Raw genomic sequence first — 17,753 nt, 5'->3', positions numbered from 1 at the left:
GTTCCAGAAACTTACTTTTTCCATTCAAAGAATATTTAATGCCATCTTGCAGAAAACAACTACACCACAGAAAGCTGTTTGGGAAATACTGTGAAAGAAGCCCAGATGCCTAGCTTTCTGGAAACGTTGGGAATCTCTAAGTCAGAAATATATAAGAAGCAACCAAGTATCTTCCAAGCTTCTTGGCTATCAGATTCTTTTCATATATTATCAAGTTATGGCATATCTGATATGCTATAGGTTGAGTGAGTTTGAGGAGTTCTCAAACTTTAGCATGCACGAGAATCACCTGATGGGTGATTCTGGGTGTCTGGGGTGAGGATGGATAATTTGCATTTCTAACAGGTTCCCAGGTGATGCTAATGCTGCTGACCTTGTCTTGGCTCTTCACAGACTTGAAGGCTAATGTCATCTTTAGTCTTTCAATGGATGCAAGGGGCCAAATAATACCACATAACACATGAATGGGAAAGTTCCTTAAATCTAGGACCATTTCCTGAAGTTGAGCAACTGATCACTGCACCCAGGGTGCCCAGCCACAAGGTGAGGGTGTGGCACCCAAATCCAACCCACACTGTATTAGCAAAGCCACGAGTCCTGACTGTAGGCTGAGTCCCCTTGGAGGAAGGTCACCTTTTTTGCTCTGCCTAAAGGCCCTGTCTGCTACATGCCCATGGAGCTGCATTCTCCCAGAAGGTGAGCCAGTGTTTCCAATTCATCTATCCACAGGGAACACATGCTCTAAATTGAACAAAGGCATTTTACAGCCTAATCAGTGGTTCTGCTTAATCCCATTTGATACCCATGTGTCTCTCATTATGGCAACAGTTGCCTTTGAAATCTCTCTCTTGTTTTTTTTTTTTTTTTTTTTCTTTTCCCTCTTTCATCTGCTTGCCTTGCTCTTTAAAAACAACTCAAATTCCACCTTCCCTTGGCTTGCTCTGTTTGATGTGGATAAGTTGGCTTGGTATGAGAGCACATACTCCTTGGAAGAACAGGGGCTGTAAAAACCTACACTTTATATTTCTGTCCCTGGCACATGTGCATCCTTCCACCCACAGGCAAGACCTCTCTATCTTCAGGATCCACCTAGAGAGGAAGGCAAGAGTCACACCTGATGCTACAGAGAGCACTGTCTCCCCACCACCTGATTATCTATCAGGGAATCTGTAATGGCCTTGCCATTTTGCAATTCCCCATCCACTCTCCTCCGGTGCTGGGATGTTATTCCCTTCACAGAGAGATAGGACACAGCCTGTAAAAATTGCTGTCATTTCAGAAAGAGTAGGAAGCCTTGAAACTGATGTGTAATTGGCTGAAGTGGAAACATTACTGTCTTTAATAAAAGGAAATTTTTTTCTAGTTTCACACAACATATATTTTATCTGGCTTACAGGAGATATTCTAATACAGGGTCCCAGAAGCCTTCAGTGTGCTGCTCTGAACTTCTGACATTAAAATAAAATAAAAAATATATAATATAATATAAAATCAGGCCCAGGATTTCCAACTGAAATTTGTTCTGATTGCTCCAGGAATCTCCTGGCCAGAAAATATTTGGGTGAGATTCCCACAATTCATGTGTAATGAATATTCTTTTCACTTTCAGGTATACTGCTGCCAGGGTGTGACATTTGGAAATGTGCTAAAATCTCCCCCATTGATTCTCTTAAGACCATATTTGTACCTTTTTGGCAGTCTCTAAAGAATAGCTTTTGATTATTCTTTATTGAAAGTTAGAAGAAATGGAAGTACGCATAAATAGTTTTTGATTAGCTATACTGAAACCCTTCCTAGGGCCCACTGCATGCACAGCTGGCTGCTCATTTGGGGTTGATTTCTGGGTTCAGAACTCCTGCAGAGTCAGGAAGGGACTGACATAAGCCCCACAGGGAGCCTTAAGCTCTGAGCAAAGAGGATGAGCTGGTGGTGGAAGCCCTGCACACAAGCCTCTTCCTGCCTGACAACATCTCCCTTTGCCTGTGCCTGGTTCAGCTCCCAGAGTCCACGCAAAGGCCCCGTTCTCCGAGAGCACTCGGATACACATAATCCTCCCCACTTTGCCCTGCTCTGCCCTCACCATCGCCCATCCTCCTCCCTGGCAGCCTTGTCACATGGTGAGGAAATAGTCACCTCTGTGATTAGTTGCTTTCCATCTGTCTTTCCCACCAGAAGGTAAGCTCCATGAGAGCAAGAAGTGAGTCTGCCCCCTCACCACTCTCTCCCAGCTCCTAGCAGAGAATGGGGGCAAGATGGCCTGGAATTAATCCTGAAGGCTGTGAACCCAGGATGGGCGGAGAGAAGACACAGAAAGAATAAGTGTGTGAGGGGAAATTTCCAGGTCAGAGCTGCTTAGGGTCCCCAGAGGTGAGTTGCATGGGATGGGGAAGAACAGGCATTAGGGGCAGATACATTTGAGAAAATACAGCCTTTTCTGAAGATGTAGCTACAGAATGTGAGAAAATGCAGCCTTTTCTGCCCAGGTAGATTTTCATCCACTGGGTTGCCCTAAAGGAGTTGTCTGTTGATCTAGGATTACTTTCAAGTGAAAAGTAGCAGAGACGATAGAGCATGTGATGATGTTATCACAACTCTATAAAAGTACAGAAGGCATCAAATATACTGAATTTATGGTTTGTAAATTATAGCTCAATAAAGCTATTAATGGAAAATGGGGGGTTTCTAAGCATGGGGTTATTCAGCTATGATGCAGATCTACTGTGTGCAAACATCCACCTGGATCCACCCCCACATCATCCCCATGGGGATGAGGGGGACTAGGGGGGGAAGGGACAAGTGAAACTGACTATAACATGAAGTTTATGCTGCTTGCTGTGTGGTGAATAATAAAGTCCTTTGTCTCTGACCCAGGAGTCTTGTGTCTTCTGCCAGCACCTATGAGACTGTGGCAGTCTACCTTGTTAGTCTGCAAATAAGGTAAAACGTCTTAGATCCTTCACAGTTGTTGACAGACAGTTTCATAGAACCAAGAGGGAAGAAAGATTTTCACTGAGGGAGCAGTCAGCATCATCAAAGGCAGAAATAGAAGTCAAGTATAAGGCCCAATAAGTATCCCTTGGCTACAGCAACAAAGAGAACACTGGTGACATTTATAAGGGCCACTTCCTGGATGAGGTGGACATTGCAGAAAGCTGCATTGCAAGTGTAGACATCACATTTAAGAAATGTGGCTAAGAAAAGGATAAAAGAATTAGGAAGGCAACTAAAGGGTGGCAATTTGAAAAAAAAAATAAAGGGCATTTTTATTTCATTGATCTCATGTGTAGATTTGAGAAATTCAAATATACTTAAGTATCTACTACAGCAGCCAACAAATCAGAGGTGTATAAATATGTGCTAAAAAAATAAATTTGTTTTTTAATAGGAAGCCATCTGCATAGAAGGAAAAGCTGGAGTGGTGACCCAAGGTGACAGGGCTATGAGGGAGGCACAGGAGGATGAGCACAGGACTGAAGAATATCACACAGACCCATGTTTACATCCTGCCTCTGCTGCTCACTACTGTGCGACTCTAGGGCATCGTTTACCCCTCTAAGGCTCAGTCTCCTCATCTGTAAAATGGGGCTATGATAACATCTACCTGAAAGACTGGTTATGAGAATTAAATACATCATATGTATAAGCAGTAATAAACATCAGCTGTTATGAGTAGTATCATTTTTTTATCATCGTTTAGTTGTTGTGTGGCCACTAGATTTTCAACAGAAATCCCATGTGGGTGAGATGCCTAGTTCAGATGCAGGCAAATAAGAGGAGGAGCTGGTCCCCAAAACACTCACAGCCCTGGGAGCCAGCGTCAGCCCTGCAGGGAGGAAGGACACAGGTTTACTGGAAGAATCAGCTTGGGTGAGAAGTGTCTCCTTATCTCATCAGCCCTGGTGCTGCTGCTGTCGAGCCGATGGGCTCACGGGAGCCTTTACCTGCTAGATTCAGATCTGCTCCCCGTCCAACACATGTGATTTGTCTAAACACATACCCTGCCCCGACTGAGACCTTTGCAGAGCGCATGGACACATGGCCTCATCTGTGAGGCTCTTTAAATGTTACTTGTACAAACCCCCAGTGGAGCAAATCCTTTGCAGGGAGGCCTGGAAGTCAGCTCCACAGCTGACAGGGTCTGCTCTGGAGTCCCCGAGGAGTTCTAGGATGGAGTCCCCAACTACCGTGTTCTTTGATGAAGACAGGAAGACACACACAGAGTATTGCTAAACACCCTCTGAATGAGCAGTGTCTGATGGTGATGATAGGGGTTTGGGAGAAACCTTAGAAAATTTTACCTGTGTACTCACTGCAGGGCCAGCACTCCTGTTGGAATTAGGTATCCCAAACCCAGCCAAGGTTCCCTACTATCCTGAGAATATTCTGTATCTTGGAAAAAGTGACTATTTTTCTCTTTTTTAATAGCATTTTTTCTGCTTATATTAGTTTCCTATATTTATGTTAGAGTATTTGGATGAAACAGGAAAGAATTGACATGAAAATTAAAAGCATACATAATCTTTCATCATAATCAATTATTAAATGTCCTGATACCTGTTTCATAGTGTTGTATGTGTATGTATCTATGGGGAAATATTTATTTTATATATGTATGTTCTTTCCAGTTTTTTTGCCCTGTTGAACATACTTGCAGATACATTTTTGTCCCTATCTCTGGCTATTTCCTTAGGCAAATTCCCATAAGTTATTCATTAGAAAAATATTAATATGTATATTTAAGGCTTTAGATATCAATTGCCTAATTATCCTGCATAAAAGATGTGCCCATTTACATTGTCACTGTGCGATACTGATAATTCTGTCAGGATAGTCCTATCTGGTCGTACTGTGAATATAATATTTTTCTTTTTGTAAAAAGGTTACCCAAAATGGCAGACCACTTTCCTTAATGGACATTCCACTTACACTGCACACCATCCACTTGCTTGGAAAATGCAAGTCTGGATTCCTCAGACCACTGTGTCACATAAAGAGTAGGCCAGCTGCGAATGAGGTCCTTCCATCACAGACCACGGCGTTATACTCTTCACCTCCTGGAGAAATCATCCCAGGACAAGACAAGCTGCCTGTGATGTTTTTACTGGGCTTTTATCATGCTTTGCCCCCACGTGCTAGAATTGTTCTAGGCTCAGGTACACGCATTTCCACATTCATTCTCATGCAGAACTTGCGCTATAATTCCAGGAAAGCCAGCACCAGCAGACAGGGTCTTCTAAGGACATATAAAGTTTCCACGAGGGTGTAAAACAGGGGCACAGGCTGATCCAGCTTTTTAACTTATTAATTTATCATCTGAAACCACTTAAGACAAAGCAGGCTATAGAGTTCCACTCTAGAAAGGAAGGCAAGCCTTCTCCACGACACAGGTGACAGGGATTTATCTCAAGCCGTGACTGCTCCCCAGCCACTGCCAGAAGGAAAGGCCACTGACACACCTACCATTCAGGAAACACTGGAAACAAAGCCTTATTTCCCTGACTTAAAACTAACTGGTATAAAAGATGCCACTTTTGGCGACTTAGGGAAATTCCTGAGCTGATATCTTGGAAGCTGCAGCGGGAAAGAGCATTGCTCAAAGCTAGATCTGCTGGAGGTGTCTTAGGGAGAATCTTTTGGCCATGACATGCCCGTTTCACTTGCTTCGGGGATTCTCAGGCTAAGTCTCCCCAGCCCTGTTATACGGAAAAGAACTTTGGTGAGTCTGCCAGCTGCTCCTCTAGGTGCTGGAACAGATCCAAAGCAACGTCTCATGAGAAATCTGCGACTGCCTTGGCCTGTCCCAGGTCGCAGCCGCAGTCATCTCCTGAATGGCAGGTCTCTCGACAGGCACTTTCTATTTTGTAGAAAAATGTTAACCTATATGATCATTAATTTTATGTGTCAACCTGACTGCAACAGGGTGCCCAGATTAAATGCTATTTCTGGGTGTGTCAATGAGATTAGCACTTGGATCAGTGGACTCAGTAAAGTAGATGGTCCTCATCCCATCTTTTTTTTTTGGTCTGGCATATCTTAGAAACTTTTATTGATGCATGGCCTTGTGTAGACCAAGTATACTTGAGAAAGAGAAGCTTTCACTGCTTAAAGAATTAAGATGTTGATACAGCACAATAACATGATCAAGACCGCCCCAATTCCTTCCTCTTCTCATCATCCCATATAATATAAAAGATTAAGAGGAAAGATTTCTTTTTTTTTAATTTTTAATTTTTTTAAATTTCAGAATATTACAGGGGTACATATGCTTTGTAGCCTCATCCAGTCTTTGGAGGAATAGAACAAAAAAGCTAAGGCTGAGGAATTTGTTCCTTTTGCTTCCTGCCTGCTTAAGCCAGGACATTGGTCTTCGCCTACCCTTGAACTTGGACTAAAACCATTGGCTTCCCTGATTCTCTGGGCTTTGGACTTGAACTGAATTCCACCACTGGCTTTCCCTGGTCTCCAGCGTGTGGACAGCAGATCATGGGACTTCTCAGCCTCCATAATCGCGGAGCCAGTTCCTCATGCTAAGTCTTTTCCTTCTCTTGCTTCTCTGGAGAACCCTAACACATGCTACTTCCAACCATCCAACTACACTGTTCCACGTAAGCCTGGACTGATCTAGCCATGAATGCATTTGCCAGAGGGCACAATGTAAACAATCTCTCAATATTTTCTGAAATGTAGATGAAAAAGAGTATTTAGGGAGGTTTCCTTGAAGCAACAGTTATTGAATCTATTTACTCAGCAGATCAGTTTCAAGAACCCCAGGACAGAGACAGATTCGCAGAGAGCCGGGGCCTCTGCTGTATCACATCGCCTACCTCACCCCTCCTTCCTCATCCCCCCTCCAAAACTGCTTTTACACAGAGCGTCATTATGTGAAACAGGCCCGTGAAACTCACTTGTGTGCCCTCAATAAGGCTGCGGCGGGAAACGCTGTTCATTACATCACACAGTGTTTTCTTTATGAGGACTCAGGGGAACAATTCCTGTCTGGCCTCTGTGTGAACAACAGTTGGAATTTTCCTGAGCAATTGGTGTGTGTTTATCTCTCGCAGACATTGTGAACTGTATATCTGACAAGCTTTCTTTATCCCACTGGAGGCTGTGGTGCTCTGGGGCTCTGCTTGTGACCCGCCAATAAGGAGCAGGCGTGTAGACACGCGGTTTTAACATTATTACCAGCTCCGGTATAGTCTTTCCCTCCTATCTTGTGTCACCTCGCTTTTAATTTACACTATCTTCTCATGTTTTATGTCCCATTGTAAGCTCCCCGAAAAACGCTCTGTGAAATAAGATTAGGTTTACATTGAAAAGTAGATACATAAGATGGAGAAGAGCTCCACGCCCTATGTTTCTATCTATTTTCTTCAAAACTTCAATTATGTTCAGCTTTAACATCCTCCCACTGACAGGTCCAAGGTTTAGGGCATGCAACTCAGAGCTGCAGCAATAACAATCATAAAATAATTGGAAAACCCAAATAAAGTCGCTGAAAATATTGTGATCATCCCGCCTCATTCCCATGACCCAGTCGAGGCAATGCCACCGAAATGACAAAGCTTCTTGGCAGCCTAGTACACTTTAATACTAATTATATTGAAAAGAGTAAATAACACTGCTGAAGACTGGAGTGGCAGGTGGAAGTTTATTATGTTCTCTTGTGGTCTGCAAGCAGCCTAGGGAAGCAAGGAGGGCAGCCGTGACCGCTATGTCCATTCTGCTGAGCTGCTAAGCAGTGAGGAAGAACTGCTAGCCCCTCTGGGTTCTTTCTGCCCACGGATTTCCCAAGTGCAGGAAATGGGCTTAAATTCAAAAGAAAAGTGATAATACGAACTCTCATCAAAGTATGTAGAGAGACGGCTGGGCAAATGAGCACAGGAAAATATCATCACTCATCAGGGAAATGAAAATTAAAACCACAATGCGGGACATTGCACATCTATGCAAATGGCTAAAATTAGAAAGATCGACCATATGGAGTGTTGGTGAGGATGTGGAGCAACTAGAACTTTCACAGACTGTGGGTGGGGAATGTAAAATGGTACAGACATTTTTTAAAACAGCTTGTTGATTTATAAAAATTTAAACACACAGCTATCAGATGACCCAGCCATTCCACACCTAGGTATTTACCCAAGAGAAATGAAAGAATAGGTTCATACAAAGACTGGCACATGAGTGCTCACAACGGCTTCTCCGTAATAGCCAGAGACCAGAAACAACCCACAGGTGTCCATCAACAGGTGGACGGATAAACAAATCATGTTATATCCATACCCTGAAATAATTTCTCAGCAAAATATAAATACATATTGTTACACACAACAACATAGAGAAACCTCAGAATAATTATGTTGAGTGAAAGAAGAGTATATTCTACATGAGACTGTTTATATAAAATTCTAGAACATGCAAGCTAATACATAGTGTCAGAAAGCACAGCAGTGGTTCCCTGTGACAGACAGGGCTGGGGAGGGGAAAGGAAGGGAACACCAGTGGGGACAAGGAAACTCTTAATGTGATGCCTATGGCCAGTGTCTTAATTGTGGTAATGGTTTCACATATAAACATATATCAAAACCAGATGGTATATATTGTATCTCAATTATGCCTCAATAAAACTATTTAGAAATATTTATTTATTTATTTAATTTTTTTATTTCAAAATATTAAGGGAGTACAAATGTTTTTGTTACATGGATACACCATATAACACTGAAGTTAGGGCCTTCAGAGTGCCTGTCACCTGGACAGTGTCCATTGTACCTGATAGGTAAGTTATCCCTCATCCCTCTCCATCCTCCCCCCTTCTTAGTTCCAATATCCTTTACGTCTCTTTGTGCCCTGTGTACCCATTGTTTAGCTCTCAGTTATTATTGAGAACACATGGTATTTATTTTTCCATTCCTGATAGACGAATGGCCAAAAAAAAAAAATGAAAAAAATATTCAACATCACTAAGCATCAGGGAAATGCAAATTAAAACCATGAAATACCACTTTACCCCTGTGAGAATGATCATTATTAAAAAGTCCTAAAACAACAGATTCTGGCGTGGATGCAGAGAAAAATGAATGCTTATACACTGTTGGTGGGACTACAAACTAGTACAACCCCTCTGGAAAACAGTACGGAGAGCCCTCAAAGAACTAAAAGTAGACCTACCATTCCATCCAGTAATCCCACTACTGGGAATCTACGCAAAAGAATAGAAATATTTTCTAAATTATATATAGCCACAGCCGCATGTGGTTGGTGGCTACCACACTGAACAGCACAGCTCCAATGTCTGTGCTGCCCCGGAATTTGGTATTTGTGTTAGCCTTGACAGGTGTCTGCCAACACTATAACAACCTGTGTTTTAGTTCTGTGTCTTGCCCCTGCGTCTAACCCCCATCCAAAGTGGTCCTTTCTCATCTTGCTTGGGAAGCAGCACCGATGAGCAGAAATAACAGGAAAACAAATTTAAGCTTAAAACACTTTCCTGATGGACTTTACTGATGGACCTGTTCAGCCAGAGAACAGACAGATTGCTCATTTTAGTGACAAATTCCACTAAACGGTGACTCTCCGATTTTACCCAGGGGGACTAGTGAACCACTGGACATCCAAGCACCTTCCAGTCAAGATTTTATGATACCACATACCCAGAACCTCAAATATTCAGTTTGCCTCAGCCCTAGTAATCTGGATTTAAAAGACAAAGGTTGTTAGAGGGTAGTTGGAAAAGGTCACAGTCACAAATTCTAGCTCCGGAACTTTGAGATTTTGACCTCAGTTTCTCCATTTGTAAAATGTGTATATCAATGCCAACCTAACAGAGTTATAGTTGTGATTTAGTATTATAAGATCATGGATGCAGAGCACCATCCAAGGAGCAGAGGGACTTAAAAAATATCCCCTCCCCTTCCTGATCAAACCCTTCATCCCACCACACGCTTTCTTCCCTTACCAGGGGGTGGGCCGAGATAAGCAGGAGCTTCTCCCAGTCTTACCTGGAGCCAAAGTTTGTCATGCTGAGACCACTTCCCGCCAGCAATGCACTGAAACGTGGCGTTCTGCCCCACGTTCACCTCGACATTTTGCAGTCGCAGAAAATGAGGTGCTTTTCCTAAGAGAGAAACCAAAGGACACATGAGGACAGGATGCAACAGCCTGTGCCACCTCCCTCTTGGCAGACAGCAGCTCAAAGTGGGCACTGGGCAGGGTGGGACTGGGGTTGGGAAGTGGCCTGGCCCAGGGAAGAGTCAGTCGATCACTTACCATGAGTTGGGCACTGTCCTATAAGCGTTACACACAGTATCTCACCAAACCCTCACAAAAACCCATGAGCAAGGCAGTACCCCAGCACACAGATCAGAACATTAAGGCTCTGAGGGGTTAAAAAGTTAGACACGGCCGGGCGCGGTGGCTCACGCCTGTAATCCTAGCACTCTGGGAGGCCGAGGCGGGTGGATCGCTCGAGGTCAGGAGTTCAAGACCAGCCTGAGCAAGAGCGAGACCCCATCTCTACTAAAAATAGAAAGAAATTATATGGATAACTAAAAATCTATATAGAAAAAATTAGCCGGGCATAGTGGCGCATGCCTGTAGTCCCAGCTACTCGGGAGGCTGAGGCAGTAGGATCGCTTAAGCCTAGGAGTCTGAGGTTGCTGTGAGCTAAGCTGACGCCATGGCACTCACTCTAGCCTGGGCAACAAAGTGAGACTCTGTCTCAACAAAAAAAAAAAAAGTTAGACACAACCAGACATCCAGGTAGTGGGGGAGCCAAGACATGAACTCAGGTCTCTGAGACCCTCAGAGTCCCTCTACTAGCTGCTGTGCAACACCACCCTGGGAATTGGCACACACATCCCTAGAATATACCCTAATTGGCCATTGCCTCTGGGGCTGGCGCGGGATGAGAGGTGGAACCATGACACTGAAAGTCGAGAGGGAGAAAAATTGGAGGTGGGGTGAGGGGGGCAGATATTCACCATAGAGGACACTTCCCTGTAGCCCGAACAAGCAGAAAAAAGAAAGCTGAAGTGAAGCACCTTTGGGCCTGAGACTTGCACACTTAGCCTTGGAGAATATGCTACGATGAAGATGGTGAGAAGGATGAAGAATGGAGGAAGGGGAAGAGGAGGAGGGGAGAACTAGCAGCTATTACTCACGAAGTGCCTGCTATGTGGTCAGCACCCTGTGCAGGGCCTACTGTGGTGACTCATTTAACCCAGTGCCGTCGGTAGAGGCAGTATCTCTATTGTACAGTGAATGAACTGAGACACAGAGAACTCAAGAAACCTTCCAAAGTCACAAGATCCCACAGTCTCAGCTGGAAGTGAAGGCCCCTCCTGAGCATGAGGGGAGCAGTGATTCTGGGGCCTGGGCAAGAGAGGAAAAGGACGTTCAAAGGGAAACTAGGGAGTCTGTGAACAGTCAGTCCCAGGATTCCGCATATGTTTTATGCTGGGTAACTTGGGTTCACTTCTCTCCTTTTTTGTGGGGATAGGTTCTCATCTACATGAGCTCTCTAAATATTGGCTCTCCAAATAGCAGCAATGCCAGCTCTCCACAGGCTGATAACCTATGTCTAGAAGAATGAGCTCTCCATTGAGGCAAAGCAAAGGAACCCAGCCACCACCAACCAAACCAGCGATGAACTGGGCACAGAACACCCCAGAATGGGACCAAATGGAGAGTTATGGGAGAATCAAGGAGGTTCAACAAAGGCCTCTGGCCCCCTCTCCAGAGGGAGTCAAATAATAGTAATAACATCATTTATGGAGAACCCCTACAAGGCCAAGTACTATTAAACATGACAAATGCTTTGCATGTTTTATCTAATTTAACTTCATGACATTCCTGTAAAGCAGACACTATTATCATTTCCCTTTTAGAGACGCAGAAGAAACCAAGGCTCAGCAAGTTTAACGTGCGCAAAGTTACCCAGCGTTAGTGAGAGTCAGAAACAGAATTCAGTCCAGCTCCACTTTAGCTCCAAGCTGAACATGTAACTAGCACGTCCTCTTGCCTCTTGGACGTTGGGAATGAAGATGGCGCCAACAGACAGACCTCAGGGTGCAGGGAAAGGGCTCCCAGGCAGGGCTGTGCTGACTTCTGGGCTCCTCTCATTGTCCCCAAATAGCTTACCATAAGTGATCCCTTTTTGGTTTTTTGCTATTTTTTCTTGCTTTGAACTATCTTGTCTACCAAACTATGTCACCACCTAGAAAACTCAGCAAAAGCCAAGAACTGCGGTGTGATTAGGCAGACTTGCTGTGAGAAAACATGCCTCCTGCTCAGGTTTTTAAACTAATGGCAACATCTCAAGAGATCCCTCACTGCCACCTCTGAGACCCCACACCAGTCAAGGATCCAAGGCCCAGGGAAGACCACTTCTTGCGGGTTCTTAGAGTTTAAGATTCCTACATCCAGTCAACCTGCCAAATGTCATGCTGCTTTGATTGTCTGAAATTGTTTCCTTTCTGCTCTCCTGTATAATTTTGTAAAGTTATTTTTGGACACTACCTGAAGTGGGAATAGAGCAAACCCTATAAGTCTGTTTACGCCACAGGTTTAAAGAGGGAGGGGACATCCACCCCATGGAGAAAGGAAGTGCAGAGTCTTAGCTCCCATGTTGGGAAACTCTGTATTGGGTTTTACAGAGGGATGCTCTTTGGGATGCTGGGAAAATGGTTTGACCTCTGGGACATGTGTGATTAGCAATGAATTTTCTCTGGATTAATGTCCCTGCTTGCTTCTGACTGTTCTCCACTTCTTCCATCTTTCATTCCTCTTCCTCCCTCCCTCCTACCTTCGGGAGTAGAAGATTTAGATGTTTAATGGCTCCCAGTGTTAATGTTCTGGGGAAACACTGGCAATTTACTGCAGAGATGTAGGACCCATGCGCCTACAAGAGCCATACAGTTATGTAAATGAATAAAGTCGCTCAGTTGTAAAACAAAACAAAAACCCCACCTCCTTGCCCCATCTTTCATTTTCCCACTTTTGATAGAGACTTGGGTAAAATAAAGATTTCTCTATATAAGAAAAGCAGCGTTATGAGCACGATAATAACTAGTATCTGATGGCAGCCTTAGTGCTGGGGAGGCAATATGGAGTGGTGGGGATTTGGGGGGAACTGGAGAGCGACCCTGTGCCCCACTGAAAGGGGGCAGATGCTACTTCAATCCAGCTAGTGGGAGAAGGCCCTGCATGTGTGCTTTGCTCAGGGGTGTCAGTCAACTGATTTCTCAAGGCAAGTAAGAAATCCAGGTTTAATATGAAAACTCTTCTTCTAAACTTTTAATATTTTATTGAAACACCTTATGGACTTAACAAAACATGTTGGCAGGCAGGCTTTATCAGTTTGTGGTCTCTGATAGGTAGATCTTATGTAAGTCATCTGGAACAATTTGCACTGGCCAGTCTTGTCCCATTTAGCCCCATAAATCCAGTGACATTTCCCACCTCCGCCATGCAGTGTGCTACAGGGGTCACATGAATGTTAGCCCAGATGGTGGGGCTTATCTGTACCACCCTCCTTTTGCTCAGGATTCTTGTCACATGCCCTTACTTTTGTCTCTGCTCTTTGGGGCTCAGGGTCAGCCCTGGCTCATGACAGATATCCCTCTCTGGGGATCGCCTTTATGCTGGGAACCTGTTTGGTCCTCATCTCTGGGCTCTGGGCCTCTCTGACCCTCCTCCTTCCATGCCCTCACACCATAGCCCTCTTTAGCCATTCTCTCGACTGTCCCCATTCCCTGAGCACCTGCTGTTCTGGGAGAGAAAATATTCCTCCAGCTTCAACTCACCCACCTGAAGCCAAATGCAGTTGACCTCAGTGCCCAGGCCAGCCACCAGCTCCTGGAGTTAAGCATCCCCCACTCACTCCCTGCCGAGACCCAGCTCCCCCAAAATGGGATCCCACTGAACGGGGTTAACAGAAAACCGGCTGTGCATTTGGGACAAAATGCCTTGATGTCGGTGACATTCAGACTCCTGCAGATGTCAGTGCAGCATCTGAAGACATATTATTGTACCCTTTATTTTGCTCTTTAAACCTGACAGTGCTCAGCAGGAAGCCACACCGTGGAGGAGAGAGTTCAGTCCGTACGCTAGAAACGTGCTGCAGACGCTCTGCGGGCTGAGGGACGTGGCCCGACAAGGTTGTGATGGGGAAATAAAAAAGAGTTTATAAAAATTCTAAAAGTCAACTTAGGAGCTAGAAATTTTGAAACCGAGTGGAAAATCGTGCTGACATTTATCGTACGTAGTTACAACCGTGGTGGCCCTGCTAATGGCTAACACTGAGAAAGAGCAGTGGAGGGTAAGTATGGCTAGAACTCTTTTAGAATAACACAAAAATGTTAAATGGGCTATAAAATACGGACCGGACGTTTCAGTTTGTAAGAGAAAATAATTTCCTTTGAGTAGTATGCCTGTCTTTCGGTCGCTGTTTTGGAAGCTGCAAGGCAGGCGTCTGCAGGCATAACTCCAGCTCCCAACGACCCAGGGTACAACCTCAAATCAGTCACTTGCACCCCTGGAACTTTCAGAATATTTAGTGGACTCACTTATTGATAAACTCTGACCATATGTTAACAGAAAACATGTTTTGGAGGACAGAAGGGGAGAATTAAAAAGCCTGAGGACATAAAGGGAATGCATGTATTTCAACATAGTTAAATTTTAAATAGTCTATGAGTGAAGCCACGAATGCAGGGCTGGGGTTGGGGGAAAGCACTTTCAGTCTGAGGACAGTTCAGGAGCCACTAGCTGGTTGCATGACAGGAAATCCCCTCTGAGAAGCCCCAGGGGCCCACGGCTGGCACCTGGGAAGGAAGTGTGCTCAGCTCTCCCAAGACACACACCAGGTTGCTTAAGCCTGAAATGTGCACGTGTGCCATCTTGGACGCCTCTGTCTCCCAGCCCGACCCATCAATAAGACCAGCTGGCCCTACCTCCTAAATATACCTCTAATCCGTCCACCTCTCTCCACTTCTATGCTCTTTGTTTCTTCACAGCACTGCTTACTACCTGTTATGGGCTGAACTGTGACCTCCCCAAATTCAAATGAAGAAGGCTTTAGCCCCAGTAGCCCAGCCTGTGAGTAGATTTGGAGACAGGGCCTTTAAAGAGGTGATTAAGTTAAACTGAGAGCTTTAGAATGGGCTGTAATCAAATATGACTGGTATTCTTAAAAGAGGAGGACATTTGGACACACGGAGTAACACCAAGGACCCGTGAGCACAGAGGAAAGACCTCGTGAGGATGCAGCAAGAAGGGGACCATCCACATGCCAAGGAGAGAAGCCTCAGGAAAAACTGGCCCTGCTGACACCTTGATCTTGGACTTTCAGCCTCCAGAACTGTGAAAAATACATTTCTGTTGTTCAAGCCACCCAATCTGTGGTATTTTATTACAGCAGCCCCAGCAAACTAATACAACATCTGTCATATATCATGTAATTGCCTCATATTTGCTTTATTTTCAGCCCCTGGGCACAGAGAATGAATCCATCTTATTCATTCCCACAAACCCAGAGCAGTGCTTGGAATGGAGCATGTGCTCTGTAAACGGTTCGGGCCTCCACCATCTCTTACATGGTTCCAGAATGTTCTTCCTTTTAGGTCTCCTGATTGCTTCTCTATGACCCTTCAACTCATTCTCCACAGAGCAGCCCAAGTGGTCCTTCATCAGCATTCCAGCGGGGCCTCCCTGCACTTAGATTAACATCTAAGCTGCTCACCTTCATGCCCAAGGCCACAGCTTCCCTGCCCAACATTGGCTCCAACCACTCTGTCCTGTGCTTTGTATGCTCTGGACATGCTGGCAGCATCGAGCTGACTGCCACTGTGGGGCCCCTGCACCTGCTGTGTCCTCTGTCTAGAATGCCCCCTCCCCAAATCCTTACACAGTAAACTCCTTTCTGTAATTCGAATCTCAGCTCAGATCACATCTTCAAAGACATGTCCCCTGACCACTGTATCTAAGAAGCCCTCCCACATCCCAGTCAATCACATGTCTTATATTCACAGCACTTTTCACTATCTGAAATTATTAGTTACTTATTTCATACTAGTTACTTATTTAGTGCCTTTCCCTCCTCAGGCCCTCCTGCTAAGTGAACACCGTGAGAACAGGGACCTACCCTTTTTTAGGCACTTAAGTATCCACCATGCCCAGAAAAGTTCCTAACACCTAGCTGATCAATTATTTACTCGTAGAAAGAAAGGATGGATAAAAACCTGGGCTAGGTGTGAACCGAGCATCGGTCCTTAGGAAGGGCCTTTGCTAAGCTCTACTCAACATCTCATGACTCGTGAGCTGTGAAAACACCTCACATGACTACATACACAGCCAGTATTTGTACATATAGTTAAAGGGAATTTTTTCCAATTCCAGCCACTCTTGCAGGGTCTTCATATTGTGGTTTCTGGGAAGTTTATGTTTAAGCTGCCTAAACACTGAGGCTGAGCTCAGCAGAAGCACACTATACAAGAATAAGGCCAGGATCACGTCTTCCTGAGTTATGGCCCATTTGCTGGGTAACTGGCTCTCAGAAATTCTGTAAGTGTGCAATCCATGACCTCAGCAGGAGGAGGATGAGTTTGTTGGGAGAATCCTAAATTCGGTAGCAGCTCCAGCGACAGGAGGATTCCAGGAGGAATCACGAGACTTTGGGGGTGAACAGGCATCCGAATGCCATCCAGAGAACTCTCTCCCTGTGGAGATTGACCAGAGAAGAGGAGAAAACAACTGCCTGTGATGGCAAACCATGGTCAGTGCTTGGAGGTGAGGCAGAGCTTCTACCAATCTGGACTTGAAGGTAGTTGAGGCTGGGACAAGAGACAGGGGTCAAGGTTGGGCACCATGGTGGAGGTGAAAATTCTTATTTGAGTACAGAGTTCTGGGATCCAGGGAGAGAAAGCCATGCTGTTCTCTACTGGGAAGGACCAAGCATCACCTACTATCAATAGAAAGGCCAAGTCTAAGCATCAGGCATAAGGTAGGAAGCAGGAACACAGGTCGATGCAGCAAGGACAAGCACGCTGCAAGGACAGGATGTGTGCAAGGCTTGAGGAAGACAGAGGCTTGTTTCAGAGAGACTGCCTCAAAACTGGTGCTGTGCAGGGTTGAGTGTGTGCAAACAGACCACAGGTAGAGCAGACCTCTCCCAACACAGTTTCCCAGTCTTAAGCCAAAGATCATTCTCCAGTGGGCAGTTGATATCAACTCACAGGAGTTAAGGAAGGGGGAGATTTAATCCCGGTGAAGTAGACTTGTCTGCACATCCACTGGATAAGCCCTGTACAGCTGGGGGGATTTCTGAGATCTTCCTCACATGGCATCTGGCTCAGCAAAGACATTTCCCACACATGCTGAATGGACAGACCCATCTGAGAAATTCTAAAAGGCCCAGGGAGTAACCCAGAGTGTAGGGACCTTAAGCTGATACAATGGAGAGTCCAATAGGATCTCAGCATTCCTGAAATGCTGGCTGATCCCTGGGAAGGAAGGCCTTCCTTGCACAGGACCCAAACACAATTTCCCAAAATATTGTCTGGAACTTTGGAACTTGTCCCAAATTCCTTCAGAGAAGGTGCTCTAAGAACAGTGAGTCAGAAAAATGCATTCTAATGCCAGGCAGAGGGACGGAAGTGATGTTCAAGGGTCTGACAAATTCATTGCAACAGAAGTAGAGAGAGTCATTTCAATTAAAGCAACATGGATGGGGCTGAAATGAGAACAGTCCCTAA

The 17,753-nt window shown here is 45.0% G+C and overlaps 1 protein-coding gene across 1 annotated transcript in view; it reads right to left on the bottom strand.

The window, feature by feature from the left end:
- The window catches only part of PTPRT (protein tyrosine phosphatase receptor type T), a 778,866-nt gene that overhangs the window by 619,208 nt on the left and 141,905 nt on the right, over positions 1–17,753 (bottom strand). The window contains exon 11 of the mRNA XM_069495747.1: positions 10,002–10,117. Coding sequence (XP_069351848.1) covers positions 10,002–10,117 — 116 coding nt within the window. The remainder of the gene's footprint in view (positions 1–10,001; positions 10,118–17,753) is intronic.

Source organism: Eulemur rufifrons, chromosome 20, assembly GCF_041146395.1.
Source record: "Eulemur rufifrons isolate Redbay chromosome 20, OSU_ERuf_1, whole genome shotgun sequence".
NCBI lineage: Eukaryota > Metazoa > Chordata > Mammalia > Primates > Lemuridae > Eulemur > Eulemur rufifrons.
The sequence above is the reverse complement of the archived record's forward strand: the minus strand, read 5'-3'. Positions and strand labels throughout refer to the sequence as shown.